Source organism: Neodiprion pinetum, chromosome 1 (genome assembly GCF_021155775.2).
Source record: "Neodiprion pinetum isolate iyNeoPine1 chromosome 1, iyNeoPine1.2, whole genome shotgun sequence".
In the NCBI taxonomy this organism is placed as follows: domain Eukaryota; kingdom Metazoa; phylum Arthropoda; class Insecta; order Hymenoptera; family Diprionidae; genus Neodiprion; species Neodiprion pinetum.
The window spans coordinates 27990228-28014560 of NC_060232.1; the positions used below are offsets into that span (position 1 = coordinate 27990228).

At 36.1% G+C, this 24333-nt stretch overlaps 4 protein-coding genes across 8 annotated transcripts; 3 read left to right on the forward strand and 1 right to left on the reverse strand.

Moving 5' to 3' along the window:
• Positions 1-63: 63 nt before the first annotated feature.
• On the forward strand, positions 64-3498 carry LOC124210752 (glyceraldehyde-3-phosphate dehydrogenase 2). Its single transcript, XM_046609053.2, has 5 exons — positions 64-204; positions 1567-1666; positions 1752-1991; positions 2100-2354; positions 2544-3498. The coding sequence occupies exons 2-5, from the start codon at positions 1589-1591 to the stop codon at positions 2973-2975; spliced, it is 1005 nt and encodes a 334-aa protein (XP_046465009.1). The 5' UTR covers positions 64-204; positions 1567-1588; the 3' UTR covers positions 2976-3498.
• On the reverse strand, positions 3169-8605 carry Reps (RALBP1 associated Eps domain containing). Of its 4 annotated transcripts, XM_046609049.2 has the most exons (6): positions 8239-8604; positions 6655-7619; positions 6335-6549; positions 5645-5709; positions 5365-5560; positions 3169-5088 (listed from the first exon to the last, which is right to left on the reverse strand). In XM_046609049.2, exons 1-6 carry the CDS (start codon positions 8389-8391, stop codon positions 4907-4909), a joined length of 1776 nt encoding a protein of 591 aa, XP_046465005.1. In that variant the 5' UTR covers positions 8392-8604; the 3' UTR covers positions 3169-4906. The 4 variants fall into 4 exon arrangements, with proteins under 4 accessions (XP_046465005.1, XP_046465004.1, XP_046465006.1 ...); XM_046609048.2 differs by having other exon boundaries at positions 6335-7619; XM_046609050.2 differs by having other exon boundaries at positions 4953-5108; positions 6335-7619; positions 8239-8605.
• A 372-nt stretch (positions 8606-8977) lies between these two features.
• LOC124210751 (actin nucleation-promoting factor WASL) lies at positions 8978-16057 on the forward strand. Of its 2 annotated transcripts, XM_069133066.1 has the most exons (7): positions 8978-9967; positions 10905-11185; positions 11341-11637; positions 11755-12067; positions 12161-12475; positions 12735-13016; positions 14275-16056. In XM_069133066.1, the coding sequence occupies exons 1-6, from the start codon at positions 9872-9874 to the stop codon at positions 12984-12986; spliced, it is 1554 nt and encodes a 517-aa protein (XP_068989167.1). In that variant the 5' UTR covers positions 8978-9871; the 3' UTR covers positions 12987-13016; positions 14275-16056. The 2 variants fall into 2 exon arrangements, with proteins under 2 accessions (XP_068989167.1, XP_046465008.1); XM_046609052.2 differs by having other exon boundaries at positions 8979-9967; positions 12735-16057.
• A 1603-nt stretch (positions 16058-17660) lies between these two features.
• On the forward strand, positions 17661-23865 carry LOC124218090 (uncharacterized). The gene is made up of 3 exons (XM_046624506.2): positions 17661-18012; positions 18408-18791; positions 18907-23865. The coding sequence occupies exons 1-3, from the start codon at positions 17872-17874 to the stop codon at positions 20695-20697; spliced, it is 2316 nt and encodes a 771-aa protein (XP_046480462.1). The 5' UTR covers positions 17661-17871; the 3' UTR covers positions 20698-23865.
• The last annotated feature ends 468 nt before the right edge of the window (positions 23866-24333 follow it).

Genomic DNA, 24333 nt, shown 5'->3' on the forward strand with positions numbered 1-24333 from the left:
CGCTGTTCAGCAGGGTGCGCGTGCTCCGAGTCGCGCAGGACACGTCGATAGACCGCGGGTACCACGTGACACGCCCGAGATCTCCCACCACGTAGAGAATCCCACCCAGCTACCACGAATGCCACGACGTTTATAATACCCGATCGGTGCCCTTCAAACGACACTGGCCCTGTGGTAGCTGCTGTGAGTGGATCTGTCTGTTACGTAAGTTGAGAACACACGATGAGTTACGTTAGGGATAGCATCCCGCCCTATTTCCGTCATTTTCCTCTATTACAGAATACCAGATCTTGACTATTCTGCGCGAATATTGTGTCGGTAACGGTTGACGCCGTAACCCACGTAGTCGCCGGGAGACATTTTTGTAATCGCCGGTCACGTAATCGTTGCATTCTACATCCTACTGACTTTTCCCACTCAATTACTCTATATTCTAACGGCAATTGAAATCGAATACATCGGGCTCCGTGAACACTTCATCATGTGATGCATATCTCATTTGCCAACAATATATTGTATTCGTTTTTGTAAGGCAACCGCATTTACTTTGTTAACGCCATTTTGAACAATATATACATATATATATATACATTTCGAATTTCTTACGTTCGCGTGTACGGACAACTCAATTAGATCTTCGGTAAGGTAGGTACACCAATGCAATGTATGTATTTGGTCGTGTTGGTTCCAGTAAGTCGTCCGTTCCAATGTATTCGTATGACTGGCGATCTGAGGGTCTCAGCTAACGTCTTGGTGTAACGACTCGAGCCGGTTGAATGAAAATATGTTATTTCTAACTTGTTTCGTAAATACGATGCAACATAAGCTCGTGAAAACGAAGCTTTAAACTTTGCTAAACGTCAATGTCACTACAAACACGCCGACCTACTGATAATTTGTGCTGGAAATCAGATTTGCCCTTGACGTGACCTCTAACTGATGGACCTATAATGAAGGCTATCTGATATTTGCTGAACGGTTATTGAGTATCTGTCAGCTTCACCTGGAAAACTAGCGAATTTTTTTCATTTTTGAAAATAATCTAACACTCAATCACAAAGATATAATCAATGTAAAAAAAATTATTCATTGGAATGTGAATTCATACAACTTTGAAAAACCAGGAACAATCCTATCATCTTATGCCAGCAGTCAATATTGAGGAGTTTTATTACAATCTTTGGATGCAACGATTGATACAAGAACAAGAATATTTATTTAACTAATCTGACAAAATATTTACCTCAATTAAACCTTTTCCTGAACAGTTCATGTCTTTTATCAATTGTACACAAATTTATTGAAATCAGGATTTATTAAAGCAGAATCCAAGTAATTTACCCAACGCATGGGTAGTGCACCTTATACCAATGGAGCTAGGCATAGTTGAAATTTTAATATTTTAAGTTTTTGGGAACCCTGGGTGATGAAGAGTAGAAATATTATTCCTATCAACTATTATTATAATATATACTATTACATCATACTTTGACAGGGTTAAATTTTTTCAAAATCTGTTATCATGATGTTGGTTCACATCTCTAATAATTATTCATTAATTTACAGCTAATAACACAAAAGCATAAACATGAGCAAAATTGGAATTAACGGATTTGGCCGTATTGGCCGTCTGGTCCTGAGGGCATCCCTTGAGAACGGAGCTCAGGTCAGTACACTGCATCATTTAAGAACTCAATATGCTCTATTTGTGACTGTTTGAGAATTTCTCCGATCATCGATTTCTTCCTCAGGTTGTTGCTGTCAATGACCCCTTCATTGGACTAGATTACATGGTCTACATGTTCAAGTATGATTCTACTCACGGTAAATTCAAAGGAGAAGTCAAGGCTGAAGATGGTTTCCTTGTTGTAAACGGAAAGAAAATCGCAGTCTTCAGCGAGCGCGACCCCAAAGCCATCCCATGGGGTAAGGCTGGCGCAGAGTATGTTGTTGAGTCGACTGGTGTCTTTACCACCATTGAGAAAGCTTCCGTGAGTAAAATGGCTAACTCAATGTAGCAATCAAATTATTTCCCAGGAATAGTAATTTTTACCGATTTTAACATCATCGAAGATACGCTTATGTACTTGTGTGTTTAGGCTCACTTGGAAGGAGGGGCCAAGAAGGTCATTATCTCTGCCCCATCTGCCGATGCACCCATGTTCGTCGTTGGTGTCAATTTGGATGCTTATGACCCAAGCTTCAAAATTGTATCAAACGCTTCATGCACTACAAACTGTCTGGCTCCTTTGGCCAAGGTCGTTCATGACAATTTCGAAATCGTTGAAGGTTTGATGACTACCGTTCACGCAACCACTGCCACTCAGAAGACTGTTGACGGACCCTCTGGCAAGGTTCGTTTACTTGACATTCAGTTATAAATTAATAATTTATCATCTAAATGCTGGTTTCACTTTTTCAGGATTACCTATTCTATAAAACCTTGGTGTTTTCATGTTCTACATATTTTCCTTGTATCTGATAGCAATATATTTGCTGGCAAAATTTCTATCGGGACTCCATTAACTGCTATTCTTTGATAGCTGTGGCGTGATGGACGTGGTGCTGCACAAAACATCATCCCTGCTTCCACTGGTGCCGCTAAAGCTGTCGGCAAAGTCATTCCTGCATTGAACAGCAAACTCACTGGTATGGCGTTCCGTGTACCTGTTGCCAACGTATCCGTTGTAGACTTGACTGTACGTCTTGCCAAGCCTGCTCCCTATGACGCTATCAAGGCTAAGGTCAAGGAGGCTGCTGCAGAGGGTGGACCTCTGTACGGAATCCTTGGTTACACCGAAGACGATGTTGTATCATCTGACTTCATCGGCGACAACCGTTCAAGCATCTTTGATGCTAAGGCTGGAATTCCCTTGAACGATCAGTTCGTTAAACTCATTTCCTGGTATGACAACGAGTATGGATATTCAAGCCGTGTCATTGACCTCATCAAGTTCATGCAGTCCAAAGATTAAAAATCTTAATATTTAATTCCTTTTAACCAGTAACTTTTGTCTTCTCAATGTACTCCGCAGTTCGTCGTATAATTTATATTTATAATCAGAAACACCATTACAGTTAGTGAATTTGTAACACTGTCAAATGATGATAGTGGAAAAGCATTTCGTCGTAACAAGTCTTATATGGTATCTGATTTTGATGTAAACGATGATATCCTACTGTTACAACTGCAGTCGTACATGGTGTACATCTTACTGGTTTTACGTGGGCATGTCAACGAGTTCAGTAACGATCAATTTCCATGCTTTTCATTTTAGATCTAGTAATCATTAAAAATAGTTGTAATAAAATCGATATTACACTCAATGTTGTTACAGTATCAAAAAAATGTAAAGTATTCGATTCAAAGTACTGCAGTAGTGAATAATTTGACAAAATTTGATTACGATCTAATTATCACTCTTATAATTATAATTGATAGCCTTATGTTATTTTTCATTTAAAAACCAAAAATGAATAAAAATATGAAACTAGAAACCTAATGTTTTTTTTTTCTATATTGATACCTTAATATCATATCTAAAACAAAATTTCAAGTTTACAGGAATAGGAAATGATATTGGTCACAGAGTAGAGTCGCGACATTCTGGGAATAGTTTTTATATTCTTTACACACTGTGTTTAATTTATACAATTACAAAAATGCATTTTCATGGCTAGTATCGACAAATATATCGGTTACTGTTTCTTGATATACGTCATATGCTATTGAACTTTTTTTTCTAATTTACACGAGACCATTGCTTTCGTATCTGTAACAAGATAAGGAACCAGTAATTTAGCCGCCAATTAAAACAATGTCAATAAAAGATCACTCTATGGCACGAACTCTTATTCACTCTTATTCAATAATGATAATTCTTTGATGCCGTTGTTGAAGAATTTTATGATACATAATGGAACAAGTGAACTTACTGAGACTTGTAAATCAGATGCTCCTTTTATATCGTTGCATATAAAAACCTAATGAAACACAATTTAGTCTCTCCGGTTTTCTTGGTTACAACTCTAATTTTGAAACTTCAGGTACCATTGTCAATTACTGTTAGGCGCTATAAACTATGATTTCACGAAGTCGAACTCGAAATTTAAATATGCTGGTCAAAAATGTGATCTTGAATGACTGTTTTAGCTGTGAAATATTGAAGATGTGGCTGCAATTAAACGAGCCTAATTTCTTCCTCGAAACTATACATAAAACACGAAGTATATCAATATGTACAATTTGATAAAATAAGATTGATCTTATGTGGTATGACTCTCAAGCATAACTTTAAACTAGCAGGATATTATTAACATAATACAGCAATAAAAAATAGAATAGAGCATACTAGACTACATATGTCGTTTGGTTTGATTTTTAGACACCCTTTCTTTAAATATTAGAGTTCCATAATTTTACACAGTCGATCATTATGATGCACGAATAAAGCGTCATCGTCAGTATTTTGCAACCTAAATTAATTATTACAAATAAATTTCAGATTTTTGTTCACGACTTTGATACATGATTAAATAATAACAGTTTTCTTTCATAATAAATCACACATAGTTTTATCATGACTTGACATACCAGATAATAAATTCAGCATAAATACAGTAATATCATGGCTATATTCACATCTTTTCCAATAAACAACAATAATCGTTTCACTGGGTGACTGATGTTCGAGATGACTAAACAATAATCCCTTCAATATTTGGTAAAATACAATTATTTCTTCATAAATAAAGTAACAAAATAGAAATGATGATGAACTGTGTGGCGTGATACACTAAATACAGGCAGGATAGAAATAAAAATAAATCGCAACAGTAGGAGATAATGATGATTGGCTAGAATAATCAATGAATAAGAACACCTAAGGACAGAACGATGAAAAGATCAGGTCTGTAACAGCTTTGCACGTAAATTAATTTTTTCTTGAAGAACAGCAGCTAATTCAACTGTCAACTCTTCGCAAACAAGTTTCAATTCTGCATTCTTTTCCCGTAACTCTTGAAGCGTTAACCTTGTTTCTTCGCTCCCTTCTTCCCTTGTTCCATCATCTTCAACACCTTCTCGCTCTACGACAATCGACGCATTGCTAACGGACTATATATTATGTAAAGATCTCAAAAATAGAATAAATCATGCCACAAGTAATCGTTTTATTACTGGAGACTCAACCAACCAGTGAGAATCGATACTGAAAATTATTCGATCTATTCAAAATTATATGATGCTTACATCACTAAGTCAACTTAGATTTGTGCATTGACTCCATTTATATATTTGTTCTCAATAAATGTTTCTACAAATATGGCATAATACAGTTGAAAAATTGAATTAAATGTTCTTACTTGGACTTGGCTTTCGATATATTTGAAACGCTCCACATATTCCAGCAAATTGTTGTGTCTGAGAATTGTCCTTGTTGTGACTACTTTCACTCCTTGATGTAAAATGGGAGAAGTCAGCAACAAAGCCTTTCTTTTGACTGTCAGTTTTCTGGTTCTCAACTTCACTTTTTTGCCCCACAAGTTTTTTTGGTGAAGTCTATTTATAATAATTTGGATTAGAATTCAATAACGTTGTCAAATTCAAGTAAATATGAATAAAATATTTAGTCTGAAGTCTTACAATTCCAGGTGATACTCTCGGCGGTACAAGTGGTGGTGCTCCCAAAAAATTCTGTCCGTTTTTTCCTAAAACAATTCCAAACCACAAGGTGAGTCAGTTGGAAGGATGGATTCATCAAGTACTATTATTTATATACAGCAATGCAGTATTTTCGAGTGATAAACGAATATGTAAATAAAATAAAAATACTCCCAAGACTGTGACACGTACTGAAATAATGTATGCATGTTATTATTAGACTGCCACAGATTTTATGTATTCAATATCACTTTTATGTGTACAGATATCAGTAAACAATATGCCCTGTCAAACAATACGCCGTGGCCTTATTACGTCACATGAACGAGGTGATAATCACAATTAGCTCATTTTACAATGGCTATTTCTGTCCGTACGTACTTGTGTATCCACTTGGTCTCGAAAAATTTCTCAGAAAACATTCTTTAATGAATTTATGCAGGAATTCTGATATTCTTGAACTGTAAATGCATATACCACAAATAGCAAGGTTACATAGGTAAATGCTCTCTAGTACAGAAAAAATGAGTCACGACAAACAATATTTCACTCAACTTGTGTAACAATGCCCCCTACTTATCTTGGTTTGAACTAGCTGTACTTATTTTAAACGTAAACCTTAGGGAAAAATAGTTATAAAACTCTGGATCAGAGTCAAAATAATTTACATACCTAATTTGTTGAGATCAAGGCTAGAACTTCTAGCGTGTGTTCTATATGGTCTGGGCGGAGGTGGAGGAGGTGGTTCTTTTTTAGGAGTGCTTATAATGGTTTCTTCAGGAGCTGAAATAGGTTTCTTAGCTTGAGGCCTTTGCACAAGCGTAATGGATGAGGCTTGGTTTTCGTCATCACCTAGCGTGCTTCCATTGCTATTATTGCTCCCTCCGCTAGATGCGAGAATAGAAGCTTCGGGTGTAAGTCGTAAAGGAACAGGGTGTAAAATTTTAGGATCTCTTTCGACTGCGGCCTTTTGAAAATCAAAATTAACTAACTTTGGGCCTGGACTAGCAAGGGACCCACTGGTCCCAGTGGGAGAGTCGACAAATTTTGTCCACGCTTTGCTTTTTTCTTTTGTATTATTCGGTGGACTGGGATGAGGTGGTTTTGGAACAGCTGATACTGGAACCGGAGCTGTAACTTGAACTGGAAGTGGAAGTGGAGCAGGAACTGGGGCTGGATCTGGAGCTGAAGCTGGCATGGGAGGTGCAAGTGTAGGAGGTAACACGTCTGGTAAAGGAACATGATGTCTTCGTAAAACGACCAGATGCATAGCCGCATAAAATTCTTGGAGACTCAAAGCTCCATCTCTAGTGACGTCAGCTAGTTGCCAAATGCGTCTCAACTCGGATACTGGCAATTTTGATTTCTCAAAAAAAGTACGAGCTACAGATCCGGCTACTAAACCCTCAGGGTCTGGCTGCAGTTGGGCAAATTGTGCACTGTAGTATTCTCGCTGCTCTTTATTAATGACCCAAACTCTTTTAGGGGGAAAACTAGATCCTTCGCCATCGCCATCTCCATCGTCACTACTGTGTCGTTCGGAACTTTCTTCTTCAGTCCCGAGGAGCTGTCTTTGTTCTTCTGAAACAAGGAGGCCTTGCCATCCGCTTCCATTGGAATCGAGTATAGTTTCACCTCCCATAGCTAATTCACCACGCTCTTGGATCACGCTATTCGTTGGGGTGGGTGAATCCGTACTGCACCCTTGTTCCCTCGGAGACTCAACCTCGCTCTCACTTTCACTAGTACTAGAAAGTACATCTTCATTTTTTCCAGCAGCTAATACAGCTCCGTAGGGCCAGTAGAATGAAGGTAGGTCTAATTTTAAAGAACTTGATAGCAAGTCAGGTGTGATTTCCAGTCCATGTTGATAGGCTGCTATCAATTTTAGAATCGAATAAAATTGCTTTCTATTTACATGACTGCTACCTTTTGTTGTTCCACATATTTCCATCACCTATCATCAATGGAATTAATTTTACAAATAAGAATCATCAGTACATGTACAATATTTCGGTCAATCATTAGATCTATGTATGCTGAAGAGCATTCCTAAATATTTATTTTCTAATCTAATTCTAACACAACTTTGTGTTTGAAAATTATATTTCGGATATTTCAAAACTCAATTATGTGAACAGTATTTGGCAATTCCAAACATTCTAGCACAGTGTCACAATTCCTAGTAAAGTTTTTCAGATGAGTGACAGAAATAAATTTATATGCAACAGTTCTTAAAATAAATTCAGACTATAGCGAATGCGATTACCCCTACGAAAGTAGCACAGAATTGAAGTATAAAGTTTAATCAGAAACATTGCGAGATCAACTGTGTGCTCCGTTTTGTTGAATTACATGTTAAACAGCAGTGAAAGGTACACGCCCCCTTGGATGATATGTGATCGCATATAAACACTTGCTTCGATTGAGCTGGGAAAGAATTAAAAAAGAAACATCCTAATCACGATTCATTGAGTGGAATAACATTAGTTCGAATTATTGAGAATTGATAGTGGTACACAGTAATGGTTTAGAACTGGGAACGTGATGTTTAAATGGTATGCTAAATTTTATACCTTTTTGGCAATTCGGCGCGGTATGTGAGTGGTGCGTACAAGTTGAGTGACTTTGGCGATTGGGACCTCATCAATGTCAGGGTCTTTGCGAAAACAGTTGAAAGTCTCTCCGTAAAGATCGTGTTCCTCTTCGGTCAGCTGTGGATCCTCCATCTTGTCAAATTAACGTTAGTTTAGTTATTCGCGGAATATTGTACCACCTAAACATGATACGGTTAAGGTGACATTATTCTAATACGGTATATCCAAGCAAGATAAATGACACTGGTCATTCATTTTACGATTTACTAGCTACACCCCACGTAAACGGGCATACAGGCACATTCGCCATATTCGTCCGTTTGACGTACGCTCAAACATTGACTAACTTGATCAAGGATTGTCCGTCTTTGTTGAATTCGCGCACGCGTAAATTTTTCCTGAGTTCCTTCTTTACCGGCACTACAATACCAATAATGACGTCATCTCAATTTTTTACTGAAGCTGAACGATAGTGCTGTTCTTCAATGAATGTTTGACGTGTAGTACCTTTCATTGAAGATTGAAGAGCATAGTTATCGACCGTTAGATAAACAAAGGAATCATCTCGATTCCTATTCCTATTATTATCTTGTCCTATGAATACGCTACTGTCTCATTTGCAATTATACGTAACTACTGCGATGGTAGCGCCTGTGCGTACGAAGTTGTCTTTTTCATTTCTCTTCATCGAAATACAATAAGCAGTTGATCTTCTACGATCACAGATCATGCAAACTGCACCATCGAATAACGTCGAATATCGAATTCATGGGTTGATTTAGCGCGCGTGTCAAACGAGGAGATAAAACCGATTCATAGGAAGAAAACGTAGCTTGTAAGGATGACCCAGTTGGGCTAAAATTGTTTGCCTGCTGCCTATCAGTTAGAGACACGCCTCGGAAGGATGGGAGTTTTACAGGTCTACTACGGCAGTAATGATCCGCGAAATTGACGTTTGCTAGCAGAATCCTCTGCGTATACTTCAGCGAATTACGTGGTTTGCGCAACAGTTATTCAATAATAAATTTCTGCACACTTGCTAGAAATGTCTTGAATACTTTCTGATTGCGGATAAGTGTCAACAATGTAATATCAAAGTGTTGATGTGGTTATACGTAGACAGTGACGGGCAGTGCAGTCTCACTTTGTACATACGTTCAACTGACAGGCATGATTTTGACCCCTGTTAGAATTCATTGCGAATTAGCTGTGATCGTGGTTAATGACTCACTAGAGTCGCGTATAAGTGGATGACTACTCTTTATCCACCCGTTCGTTCGTGTGTACTTAAATCTTGTGTATTAAAAATAGGTTATGTATCTACGAAAGGAAAAAAAGACAATGCTCATCGAACCGGATGCAAGAAAATGTCATCAAGCGTCACTCTCGCTTCCTGTTGAGATACCTTCGTGGGTGGTGTTGCTTTCGGTATACGGTGAAGGCTTACTCACGAATAGGCGGTTGTAAGCGGGCAAAAATGCAAAATCCGCAATCAATTCTACGGTGATTTACGTGCCAGTGCCCTGGGCCGTCTGGGAATCGAATGGAACTTCTGGAGCCGTGGATATCGCTACGTCCATAACCTAAACGTGTATAATATTTTTTGTCGAAAATGAAATCTGGACGCTTGAACGAGCACAGAGGATCCATCCTTCTCTCGAAGGAAGAAAACCAGGAAGTCTTCAAACTTATTGGGAACCGATGTCAGGTGTGAACTTGTCAAATTTGTCATCACTACCTTTGTCAATATCCTTTCATTGCTAACTGATACTGACCTATATTTAAAGCTACAGGCAATCGTTGTCTACCTACGTGTTTAGAACCAAAGATTGCCTAATTTAGAAGTTCCTGTCGAATACGTGAAAATTTTTCAAAACACTATTACTTATTGAATATACTGTATTCTCTGATCTATGACAACATTCTATGTTGTATGATTATTCGCAGACTCCACCTTGTTGACATTACAAATTTATTATTTTTGAAGCAGTAAATGGTGCATATAGAATTTAGATGTAAACTAACATCTGTTAGTTAGACTTTCGATTTTATGTTTTAGTTATTCTAAATTTTAGTTGCCATTTATTGGATTGTCATTATAATTACCGTATATGTTGGGTATATTTAAAATGCTTGAAGTCATATGATCAATGGCTGATCATTATTTTACACATAATCTGTGATTTTGCAAGAAGTTCTGTCTGCTTATCACAATATTTCAAACATATACTGCTATGACAGGAATGTTATCAATTTCTGGCTTAAGATTATAAAGCATTATCATATTTCGTTTGATAACAGAGTATTTTGTAACATTTTTCATATAACACACTTATTTCAACATATAGGCCATTGGGAACCTTCATAAGTTTTTTTTCATATTTAAGCGATATACTATACAATTAGATCATAATTATAACATAATTGTAAATTCCATATCTTCACATTTCACATCAGCGGTCAGTAATTGCATCTAATTTTAGTTGAGACGAGGCAAGTACGCTTTTAATTGTTCGAAACAAATGGTCAATATTTTTATTCCAACTAATATTTGGTCGTGTTGTTTTGCTTATGACTCATTTGTCGTATTTTTGTCACAACATGTGAGACAATTGTGTAGCTAACAGTATGTTTTGCTATTTCAGTGCCTTGCAGCTGGTGTGATACAACTATACGTAACTGAGTCTCCATCACATAGGGATTGGATAAAAAGAGATACTGGTGTAATAACACTCATTAAAGATAATCCAAGACGCAGTTACTTTTTTAGGCTGTTTTGTCTGCGAAGAAACGCAATGCTGTGGGAACATGAAGTCTATAATTCAATGGATTACAAAGCTCCCATGTCCCATTTTCACACATTCGAGGGCGAAGATTCTATGACTGCTTTTAATTTTGCCAGCGAAACAGATGCAATCATATTGAGGTATTAATCGCTTTTTCTCTAAAACCGCAATAAGAAGTCAAGATTATGGCACAACATGTTTTGCTATGAAGTAACATACAGTCTAATTTTATATATGTTACAATCGTTCATTATTGTCGATGGTTTGATAATAATTTCCTTTCCTCACATCAAAGGTCGATAATTCTTGAAAAGCTTAATGCTAAGAGGCAAAGAAGACAAGAAAGAAAGTCACGAATTAATGCCGATTCTCATCATTCGCTAACGTTGCCAAAAAAGAGCCACAGCAATACCTCAGCTGTAGGTTTCAGCACTGGAAGTTCAACAGACATATCAAATGGCTCTTCATCATCCGCTACTGTCAATAGAAGCGTGTCCAGTAGTTCGATGTACAAAGCTAAGAACCATAAACAGGACAAGGATCCAAAGAGAAGATTGACAAAGGCGGACATAGGTTCCCCCTCAAACTTTCGGTATGATTTTAATTTATTGAGAGTATTGTGCTCTCAACCTTGACACTATAAAGAAATTTGCGTAATACAAATTTTCTCTCGAGAAATATATTAATTGTGTAATATTACCTGTTACAGACATGTGGCACACATGGGTTGGAATGTGAACAGTAAAGGTTTAGAATTGGAATCCGTAGATCCGCAATTAAAGCAGTTTTTCGACACAGCAGGTGTTTCGGATGATCAGCTGAGAGATCGAAAGACTCGAGAGTTCATCTATGACTTCATCGAATGCCATGGGGGCATAAATGCTGTTAAAGCAGCTATAATACCACCTTCGAGTATACAAGGCAATCAACCACCACCGCCGCCAGCACCGACAGGATTAGGACCTCCACCTCCTGTTCCCGCTCGAACTGTTCCAGTTAGTCCTGGACCTCCAATAAGTAGTGTGCGTTGCCATAATGTTAGGAAAAACTATACTAATATCCGAGTTATCTTTTAAGTACATCAGTCATGCTTTAATTTATTATGATCATTTCAGAATCAGCCACGTAGTGCTCCGCCTTTGCCACCTTCAAGAACTGCTGCACCACCTCCACCACCTAATGCCCCTCCTGCTCATCGGCCTTTGCCGGCTCGCCCTGTTGCATCTTCTGTGACATCACCACCATGTCCTCCACCACCACCTCCACCTCCAATGTCCACAAACATACCTCCTCCTCCTGCACCTCCGATACCGCAATTAACAGAGATGGATAATGAGACAATAAACAGTAATGCCACTAATAACAATGGTGGATTACCTGATACCAGAAATGCTTTGCTCGATGCAATCAGAAGTGGTACAACGCTCAAGGTACGATAACCGTTTCAAATTTGTTTTTTAAATCTGATGATATACGTTATGTGATCAATTTTTATTTCGTAAATCCGAAAATATTTAATGCACATAAGATGTATCTGAGCAAACTTTTGATTTATTTATAATTTTCATTAATTTTCAGCATAGCTGCAATTGGGATAATCCGTGTTTAAATGAATTCAATTTCGAAATTTCATTTAAAATGTTTTCATATCCATATACTTTCGTAACTCGATTTACTTTTATATTGCAGAAGGTGGACAAAGTCGAGCCCAAGCCAAATTTGGCTGACGATACTAGAGGTAATCTGTTGAGTCAGATACGCCAGGGAGTCGAGTTGAAGTCGGTTGCAAATCAACCAAAATCTGCCCCGTCTCCAATCATACAGAATAGTTTAGCTGGAGCTTTAACTAGGGCCCTAGCAGAAAGATCGCGTGTAATACACAGTGATAGCGACAGTGACGATTCAACGAGTGAGACCAGTGGTGATGACTGGGACGATTGAATAGTTACTTTTGTCTGTAACACTAAAAAGGTATTTGTAAAGATCGATGATTTAATGTGCAGGTCCTACGAGTACCTGGCTTATTATTTACTAGATGAAAATAAGTTGAAAACAAAAGTTTTTCTTTTTTTTTTCCCCAAGCAATTATACTAGGTAATTGAGAGCAATGTAAGAACTATTTTTTTCTGAAAGGGTGCTGAGTGCTTAAAAATTTAAGTATGTTAGAGAGGTGCTTCCTTTTGATACTGATATTTTTCGTATTGATTACGGTATTTTTAGTATAATAATGAATTTATTATTGTGTTTCATAAAGTAAACATGTAAGTGAGTCCCTAAGTTTCAGAGATGCTGAAAACGAGATGCGAGTGTTAATGGTCAATTATTTTATTTATATACTTTAATCTGGCATGCAGCACCCTTTTTCAGCTGGAGTATGGTTCAGAAATGGAATAAAGTGAAACTACTGCGCACTAATGGTTTGCAGTCTCATGCATAGAAATTAATTTATTGTATTTTTAAGCTATAATATGACAGGTTCGTTATATTTAAAGTTAACTATTTGAATTGAAATATGAAACGTTGTGCATGCTTAAATACATTTTGAATATTTTCTAAAGTCTGACTATAGTGATAAGATATTCAACATGGCGTGGTGATAAAAACACTTCCTTCCTTGTACTTTCTTTCAACACACGATATATAAAAAAATATTTCTGTTACGCATTAATCGAACAGTTTCTTCTGTTTTGGATATTTACAGAGTCCAATAACTAGACATTTATCAATATTTGCTTTCAATGTTTGAAATGATCAGATAACAGTTTTGAACAAATAATAAGTGGACAGCAGAAATATCAATTTCAAATAAATTTTCTTTATAGTATTGTTTCTCTTGAGAATTTCTTGCTAGATAGATACATGTCCTTATAATACCGTATAGGTAACCCTCTTGAAAATGAGTACGGTTTGACGTACTGTAAATGTATCAATTGTGGTATACCTATATACGGAATCAGGACTGTATGGAATACGAGTGGATTTTGTTGTTTACAAATTTCAATACTTACGTGCTTCAATACGGTTTCAGTTAGTACGTTGAGTCATAATTTTTGATACGTTCTGTTTCAAATTCAGATAGCAGTTTAAAGGTCCCACGAGGTATTTAGTTTCTGCTAACCACTCATAAATCTAATGATTTAAGCCGTATAGAACCGTGCATGAATATGTACTGAAATTCTCAAGCATCCAAATGCGTTCTTATCCCAAATTTGCTGTGATTCGTTTCTAGTGAAAAAAGAGTGTCCAAGAAATGGAGCACCAAGGAAAAATGGGTGAAATGTAAATTAGACCAATGAAGAATGCAAAGGATGTGAAATTGGGTCAATCTGAATCCCCTTTACGGTTCCTTGGATATTGGGTACGATTCAATTCCCTTAAGAGTTCCAACAGTATATAACTGTACACATTTGTATTACGGCTATAAGTCATAGGCACGAGTCATAATTTTTTTGCGAAGATCCTGGTTACACACAAGATAAGATATTTTAATAACAATTATGTTATTTTCTTTACTAAACGACGATTGCTTACAAAAAATTTCGTTATAATTTTACAATAATGAGCTATTATTTACGTCTAGCGTTGAAAAAATATCAGTCGATTACTGACAAAATGCTTTTCTAAGAAGTGAAGTCTCCACGTCTCGCCTGATTCCCTCTACCCAAGCGTTACTGCCTACACCCTGTGCCAGAGAAGTTTTATTGTCGATTCATAATCTTGGAAATACTGTCAATCGTAGATCTTTTGATAAAAATCATTTAGCCAAATATATTACATCAGCGTCAGAGAAGGGAAAGAGTCATTGATGTATTGTATCTGATGTTGCACGATAGTAAATCAAAGTAATATCTGAAAGATCAAAAATGAATTAGACATAATGTATGATACACTTACTAAAAATAAGAAATTTTCGAGCTCGATTATGGTTCTGACAACTATCTTTAACATAGAATACAATACTTGTATTGTAATATACTTGTTAACATTAATGAAACGTAGTTATTAAATTATATAGTTAAAGGCAATGAAAATGAAAACTCATTCCATTAAATAGTTTTACGATTCGTAATCTATATTGGAACTCTTGCACTAGTGAAACATTTAAAATACTTCGGACCTATATAAATATACAAAGAAATAACAAACTGACATTGTTGCATAATATCGTAGAAGTATTAACAGCGTTAGGAAGTCTAGTGTGAAATTCACATAATTTATTTAGCACTGAATTTGAAAATAAAATTTGTATGTTAGGGCAATGACGGTGACTGTGTACAAAGGATGTACAGATCGGATTGGAAATATTTTTGCTACAAATGTGGAAGAATTCAAGTCACAAGACAGAGATCGCACATTTTGTCGAATACGATGTTTACGTTTATTGATTATTGTATTTTTGTTGTCAAACTATTATTGATATCGAGGAAAGAAGAGTAAATGTATATAATTTAAAAAAAATTGACTATAAAAAATAATAATAACAATAACAATAATAATAATAGTAATATGAAAATGGAAATGTAAAATGATCCAATAATTTGTTTCGTTTCTATATTGAAAAAAACTGATGCATATTCTGGTGATAATACGGCTTCTATTACACCCAACATTATTAATATTATTAATTATTGCATGTTATCCATTTTCAGTTTAATATTTTCATTGAAAATGGATTATACAGCCGTGGACAATTGTTGATATACATTGTCATATTCGTTTACTGCCGCTTTGACGTGCTAAAACGGTTAGTCTTTCTCCATGAGAAGTATATTAAATGCATTTGGAAATTTTCTTCCAATGTGTACAGGCATGAGTGATAAAGTTGCCACTGATTGCGAGTTCCAGATTTTAACACGCACTTCAAGCAGCAATAATTAAACAATGTCTATGAAGTATTGTAATCGGCAGTATATAAACGAAAGTATACATATAGTATGAAGTATGTAATTAATATTGTTATTTGTTATACTATAGCATAATAAAAAATCTTAACGGTTATTAAAAACATAAATTAGTCATATTGTTGTATGCGCATATTCGTATGTACGTACATGTACACCTTCGAAACAAGCCTTATTGGAAACTGTATTTTCGGATGTCGCATTTGTTGACAGTGCATTATTACGGGAAAGATTAAAGGAACCGTCTCGTTCCGGTGAATTACAGTAACTAGTCAAGAATGGAGGGCTGTTATTTGAATTTCGTTCAACCTGCAAGTTGCATTTTTGCGGCACAGTCTCCATAGTAAAGGTGAACATAATTTCTTTCATTATGGTATCAGGGATTCAAATGTACTATTTTATTAATTATAAACCAAGCAGTCAATTATATTAATATCCTTCGCGATTGAAGACCGGCATGGGAGATTTTCCAAACAAGTACTTCTAAGTGCCGCCGAGGCAGCAGCAGTAGCGTTTACAATTAGTAGCGAGGGAAAATAGAGAACAGAAGTGCTCGTATCATCGGCCGATGAGGACTACTCGATGTTCCGAGTTTTGGTTTACTTTGTATAAAGGTATATTTAAATTCATGATTATTGCGTTATCCCGCCTCATGTAGGCTCATTTCGTACGCATTAATCAGTTCGGAATTCAACAAATGACTTGCGATCCCGTCGTCTTCATTGCGCATTTGTTTTGTTAGTGGCCGAAAAGTTGACGTTGCAGTCAGTGCGGGTCCCCGAATCTTTTGACTATGAAAAATACTACGATTAACCGAATAAGAACATTAATTGTCAGCTATTTTGCGTATACGATAAGAAACCCGCTTCATAATATTCCCATTTTTATATTGTTAATTGCATGGAAAACGTAAATTTTACGAGCGTCAATCGAAGCTTCGTCAGCACGCGGGATAAAGTTCCTCCTAATTTACTCGGGACAATGATATATGATACGTGGTAAATGAGAGTTTTAAGAGAATCGAATGGAATCCTTCATACTCGTATGTAGCGGAGCCAAACGGACTTGTTGAGTATCAGCTAGCGATGTAAGGTGAGCTCCATGTGTGATTTCTTCCCTCAACGCTCTGCTATGCAATTGAACAATTTAACCCTTTGAGTTATAGTGGTAAGTATTCTGACGGCCGATGTTATATTAAGTTTAAAAAACAAATATATTTACTGAACGTTTCAACGTACTTCAGTGCGTCTTTTTGCTGTTTCTGACAGTATGCTAATATGTCTCTTAAATCCAAAGGCAATTATTGCCAAATATTGTATATGATTTTTGTTTTAAGCAAATTGATTGAAAAAAATTGTGAAAATTAGAGGAATATCTCATTTGCGAGAAAACTACGCCTATAAGCATATTTTGGTATATCAATTAAGGAAATCCATTTTCATGGCAGAAATAATGCTTTGCTGCGTAACGTCAACATCACGGACTATATAGCCTATGATCGAACTAGTTTATTACTAGTTTTTTTCTATCATTAAATGGTCAATAATTTTCATTCGAAAACCGTTCGAATTCCGTTGCGTCTTTTACGCGCGATCTCAGTTGCAAATGCGATACCTCGTTTTGAGAACCAGCTCGCCTTTTGCGCTCTGGATTAATTATCCATAATTCGATCTCACGACACACATCGAATTGCTTCGACTATCGACACTCCTGCGGTCGTTGCGTTTCATCAGATTGCAAATGGCCGCCGATGCATTTCGCGGTGCACAAACCCGAATGACAACAAATGTTGTGTTTCACGAGTAAAATTTGGTCATTAATCATGATCGTGGTGTAATAGTAAGTGCGTTGAGGGGGGCCAATTGCCGGGGAGAGCCTCGAGTGTCTGTTGAAAAATTGTCAAGGACGTGTGACATCTTATTAAAATGTCCGGGTATCGGAGAGTGAATTATTACGAGTTATGCAGGCTTTGCACAAGTAGCGAGGGAAATAAAATGAACATTTTTCGTGACGAAGGACGGAGGAGACAGTTACAGAATAAAATTCAAATATGTCTGCCTATACAGGTAAGTTAATTTTTTTCACTCTCTTCTGCTTCACCCGCATAAAACGTCTTCCTTACAATTCCTTATACATACGTTGTCACTTGCTTAATCAATTAGCTACTGTGGGCACATGTTTCTCATTCATAAACTGCGGAAGTATATATTACTTTATAAACAACATTGGTCCTCACGCTATCAAGTTCGATCAAATCGTTTCCCAGCTCAAGAACTAAAAGTTTTATTAACAATAATGAAACTCGTAGTATCAATCTAGTTTGACGCAAGATTTGGACAGATTTGTCATAATTACTGGTAATTAGCACTTGAGTATGTAATATTTGTTTAAGTTTGTGAATATAAATTTGGGTTTAACATATTTCTGTGGTAATGAATATTATTTGCTTGAAAATTTTTAGGTACTGGAGGAAGATTCTCTGCCTAAAATAGTATGTCACGAATGCGTGAAAAAGTTGGAGAATTTCTTTGAGTTCCGAGAAACTGTGGTCAGTGCGGAAGGAATGTTAGAATCCTACTTTACATCTCTTCGATTTTCCGAGGACTTTCTGAAGGAAGGAAAAGTTTATGTGAAAACTGAAGAAAAGAAACGATCATCTCCAGTTCCAGATAACGAACAGGTAAAACCTGAAAAAACTGCATCTCCACTTAATGCCCAGATTGCAGTAACGGAACAGCAGGTTCAACATCAGCAGCCTGTCGTTGTTAGCAACGTCAATGCATCCAATATCCATATAATCAGTGGGGTACAAGCTCGTGTTCAACAATATAAATGTGCCATGCAGGTTTGTTTTACTAAAAAGTTAGATGAACTTATCAATCACTTAATATAAGTCTTCAATCAATTAAATGACTGCCTTTATAAAACTATAATAAGTGGACCATCTGTATTTATCACAGATGCAACCTGGCGGTGTCGCAGCTGCGGTAGTTGAAGCAACGGCTGAGACCCACTATAGTTATCAACAACAAACTTCTCAGCAAGTGTCTCAACAGCAGCAGCAGCAACAACAACAGCAACAGCAACAGCAGCAGCAACAACAACAACAACAGCAACAGCAACAACAACAACAACAACAACAACAACAACAACAGCAGCAGCAGCAGCAACAACAGCAACAACAACAACAATCAAACCAAGCAAATCAAGGACAGCAGATAAGTCAGCAATCAAATCAAGTCCATCAATCGCAGAATCAGATTCAACAGGCACAAAATCAAATGCAAAATCAAAATCAGATAAATCATCAGTCGCAAGCTCAAATAAATCAGCAACCTCAGAGACAGATATGTCAGCAAAATCAATCTCAAATAACACAACCAAATCAGACCCAAATTTCTCAGCAACAAAATCAAACTCAGATTGCACAGCAGCAGAGTCAATCACAGTTAACTCAGCAGATACAACAGCTCCAGAGGCAACAAAGAGAGTTTGAAAAGCAACAAAGACATTTACAACAAATTGAAAAGCAGCAAGTTCAGATTGTTCAACAACAAGAACAGCAACAACAGACACAAATTGCACAAACTCAGCATCAAAATAATAATATTATTTTAAAAAGTGAGCCATCCACTGAGCAGAATCAACAAGTTATTCAAAAGGTACAACCTGAATCACAAGATAACGATACTCCAAATCAAAATGTTCAAACCTATGCTACTGTAGCTGCGACTCCAGAAATTTTATTAAGTTTAGGATTCAAGGAGGCAAGTATAGGCACGCAGGCCGCGCGTGACGATTCGAAAGACTTTAAAGACTTTATTAAGGTAACACCGGATGATGCCATATCCAGAAATTCCATTGGTCAAATATCAGAGTTCCTGAGAATACGAACAGTTCCGGAACCCACATCACTCATAGCTGTGAATCCTCAGTCTATATCGCAGGCTTCACGAATACCAAGCTGTTCAGATTGTGGTAAAACATTTACTACTTTAAACCAATTAAATAACCACAATTGTAGTAGTCCGAATTTGTTGAATGATGTTGCGGATTTGAAAGAAGAAAATACCCCAGCGAATGGTAGTCCTTTCAGTTGTGACGTTTGTGCAAAACCGTTCAAACGGAAAGAACATTTGTTCCAACACAGAAAATTACATACCGGTGAACGGCCGTTCGCCTGTACAGCGTGCGGAAAAGCTTTTAGTCGCAAAGAACATTTGGTCAGGCATTCCGTCTCCCACACTGGTCAAAAAATGCACGAATGTGAGATGTGCGGTAAGAGCTTCTCGCGTAAAGATAATTTGCACAAGCACAGAAAAACTCACGGAGTTTCTGGACCATATATTTGTGACGCATGTGGGAAGTCTTTTGTTGTTAAACATTATTACCTACTCCACTTGTCAAACCATGCACCTACAATCGATGGAATAGGCTGCCAAGATCCATTGCCTTATAAGTGTGATCAGTGCCATAAAGCATTTTCAGTTAAGCAGTATTTAACCACCCACAAACTCAGGCATAGATCTAAAAATAACGTTAATGCAAATAGTTCGTCAAACGCTAGCGTTCAACAGCAGCAGTCTAGCGCGACCACAAACAATGTCTCTAGCTCGCCCAGTCTCAGCAACGCAAATGGTCAGACTGCGAACGCGTCGGTTGTGGAAATACAGAGTGTGATAGAGGGAAATGAACAAAATGGTCCGTTTAATGGAAACCAGTATCATGGCAACTTGCAGCATTTCCAATGAGATAAGGGGAAACGTGTCTATTATGTACTTTTGCCAAATGGAAACAATCATAAAATTGTAGTCGTTTAGGTAAAAGAAACATCCAGGCGCGTCTTGTCTTTCACTACCAACACATTTTAAAGCAAATCTGTATTTATATATTTATTTGCATGTCTGATGTTTTTACGCATATCTTTTATAGGAATTTCCACCAGCTATCAATTTGTGATGGTTGTGTGTAAGGTATAGCTTCATACTATTTTTGCTAGTGATAGTAGCATAGAACTCATATAACAATTTCTAATGATTTTAAGCGCGTATATTTTCACGGATGGCAAATTATAGCTCAACACTTGCTTCATTACATATTTTTTCTAAACATTTCGCATCGTACAAGAAATCATGAATGATACTTTGAGCTGCATTTTAACAAGAGGTGTTTCATCGGAGCAAAAATTGACACCATGATTACGTATTTCGTAATTACTCACATTTTATAGAATGATTACAAGAGATTACATGTCAGATAAATTTTACATGATTTCTAAGATTCCATACGATTTCTCAAGATTACAAAGGATTCCGGTAATCTTGAATGGTTTCTCATTACTACCAATGATTACCTTGTTGATTACTAATGCAGAATTTTGTTTTAATATAACCAATTTCAGTGTGATTTCGAAGATTAAGAAATGTTCGATTCCTGGCTCAGTCGTTAATTTTTCAAATTCACCAGTTTTTCAAATTTACATTTTTCAACAAAAATTCTCTCGTAGATTAATGATTTGCACACCCGCATCTCACTTATTAGACGGCATTGCCGTCTTACGGGCTTCTCATCGGAAGCAAAGGATTCAAAAAGGGTAAACATAACATCTACACACTACAGTCTCCTTACATCGTGCATGCAGAGAAGAAATTCCTACTCATTAAGAAATGATATTGTCACATTAATTGCTTCGCTGAACCACCCTTTATATTTCATTTTGAGATTTCATATTCCAGGCAACTAAACACACGAAAGACTTATTCTTTACACTTTTTCATCAACTGGTATAGAGTAGATCGATTTTAAATGACGCAGTCTCTGCCAACTCAGCCACTTTTTTTTTATCCTCTCAGATCTGTTCCATAATTGGTTATATAGTAGTACTACTTAAAGGTATTCTCTCTGAATATTTTCAGATTTTTGAATTTACTCATTTCATTTTACATTAAACGGTAAAATTAAAAAATCTGAAAAAATTCACAGAGAGTACCTTTAAGTAATACTACTATATAACGAATTACGAAACAGATGCAAGAGGATAAAGAAAAAGTCGCCGAGTTGGCGGAGACCGCCCTACATATAAAAATATGTAACATATTAAAAATATAATATAGAAAGATATGTATATATATTTTATCAGAAAAGTATTATCTGTTGTAGATTAAATTTGAATGTTAGAAAATATCTACAGGGAATTAAAATGATACGGATAAAAAACGAAAATAAACATGTTGTTTATTATTACTATTTAACATTAATAGAGTTTTTACATAAATTTGGCTTCCAAAAATTTTCATGTTATGCTGAAAGTGCCGTGAGAAAAGATGATCAGATCTTACGTTCAGAAAGCATATGGTATTTTTTTGCTACACTTTGAGAAATTTTCATGTTAGGTACATACATACTCTGCAGGTTTGCGATGTCAAATGAAATCATTTACTTTTTTCCTTTTTTCTGCGGATGCTGACTTGACAAAAAAGATATGTTCATTTTTGGACCTGGATATTATACTTGGTATAAATTTTCGGACAACTTGTACTTCGAGAGTTCATAATACCTGAGACAAAGTGCGTATACTTAGTAAATAAGTAAATTAAACTTAAGAAATGAAAAATACGAAACAACCGTGAAAGAATAATCTTACGATTGGCAGGTGTAGATCTATTATTATTCACACTATTACCTATTTCTAGGTATAAACATTAACGCGTACATATTTTAAGACCAAAGATATTATATTAAATATTATGTATAAAATTATACGTAAGCTTAGTTATAAATGTTAGTGTAATGATTATCATTATTATTGTTTTTTCCGTGGCTCAGTATACATATACATATAATTAGCTCGCCAATGACCAAACGATATAAGTCTATTATTCAAAAAATATATACATATATTATAATACAAACAATTAGTTTTCATTTGTCGAAATTAAATAAGACGTGTTTTTATTACTAATTTACCGCAATGTAGGCTTATTTTAGCAGTCACGAGATGAAACTGAGCCAAAAATTTTTATAATGAAATTACTCTGATGCTTAAGATTTCGGCGTTTCGATCTTGACATATTTGCTGCTCGAACACATTTGTTAGGAACTGATAGATTTTTATCCCCAGTTTGAATTGTCAACTGTATTCAAAACTTGTGTAAAGTTTGCATTGATTTTGCGCGAGAGTTACGGGAGTGTAATCGTGAAGAAAAAATATTGTACAAACTTGTGACTGAGGGGCTGTGATGTGTTGCGTTGCGTTGAATTCAATTAAGTGCGGTGGCTAAATCTTGACGAACGTTAGTATGATCTGAAATTATACATTATCAAAGCACATTCGTTTCACGAGGTCAAACCTTGAATCATTCCGTATAATCTTACTCTTTTCACTCATTCGTATAGGGGTAAACAAACGATATTTTGCACCGGAATTGTATGTTCGTGTTCAATATTCCATTATCAAGAGTTCGATTAGTATCGGATACAGTAAACGTGTATCATACTTCGACTGCAGCATACTTACTTTGCTAAAAAGCTTATCTTAAGCTTGTGTGCATTGCCTCCCAATTGCGTAACCGCTCACGATTATATGGGCAAATATGAACTGTATATGCACGAACATTCCAAAGACTAATCTTGTCTGACGAGAAAACAAGCATATCCGTGTTAACCGTTCAGTAAATGAAAATCAAGTAAAACATAATAATTGAGCAACTGTAGTTTTTAACACTGATTGCGATAAGCGCGTGATATTTCCGTAATGAAGTTATGGTATGTAATAAGGGATACACAGATTAATCGCGTGTTTAATAAATTGAGTAGTTTTGCATTTTTTATTGGTAAAAGTACATGCATTCGTTTGTCTCTACGTGCTACGTGAATATGAGTCAAAAATAATTATTTTTCTTTATATAAATCTGTACATCTCTTGGCATATAGTAGATTTACATAAATGATAAGGGAATAACAATAACTTAAAAGTAAACGATAATTGTAAATGATAAAGAATAAATTCTAAATAATTAGGTATCTTCGTTGTGTAAAATAGAAAATACATTTTTTTTTACACTCCAAAGCCGGTGGTTTATAAAATAATATTCCGAGTAACCACTCAAGAATCCTATTTTAATAATTGTAAACTTAATAAACGAAACATGTATTCGAAAATCCACAGATTTTGACCCAATGTTGATACATTTTTGTTAAGTATTTGTAATGCGAATAAGTGATCTGTTGTACGAGTAGATGATTTTCAACTTTCACGGAGCCACAGTTTTCGTATTTTGGTTAGCCGTGGAAAATTTAAACGCCAACATGCTGTGAGACATGTTCAATTTTCTCCGATATATAATCGTAATGTATTATCGTTTTCAATTTTGTATAGATCTGTCGGT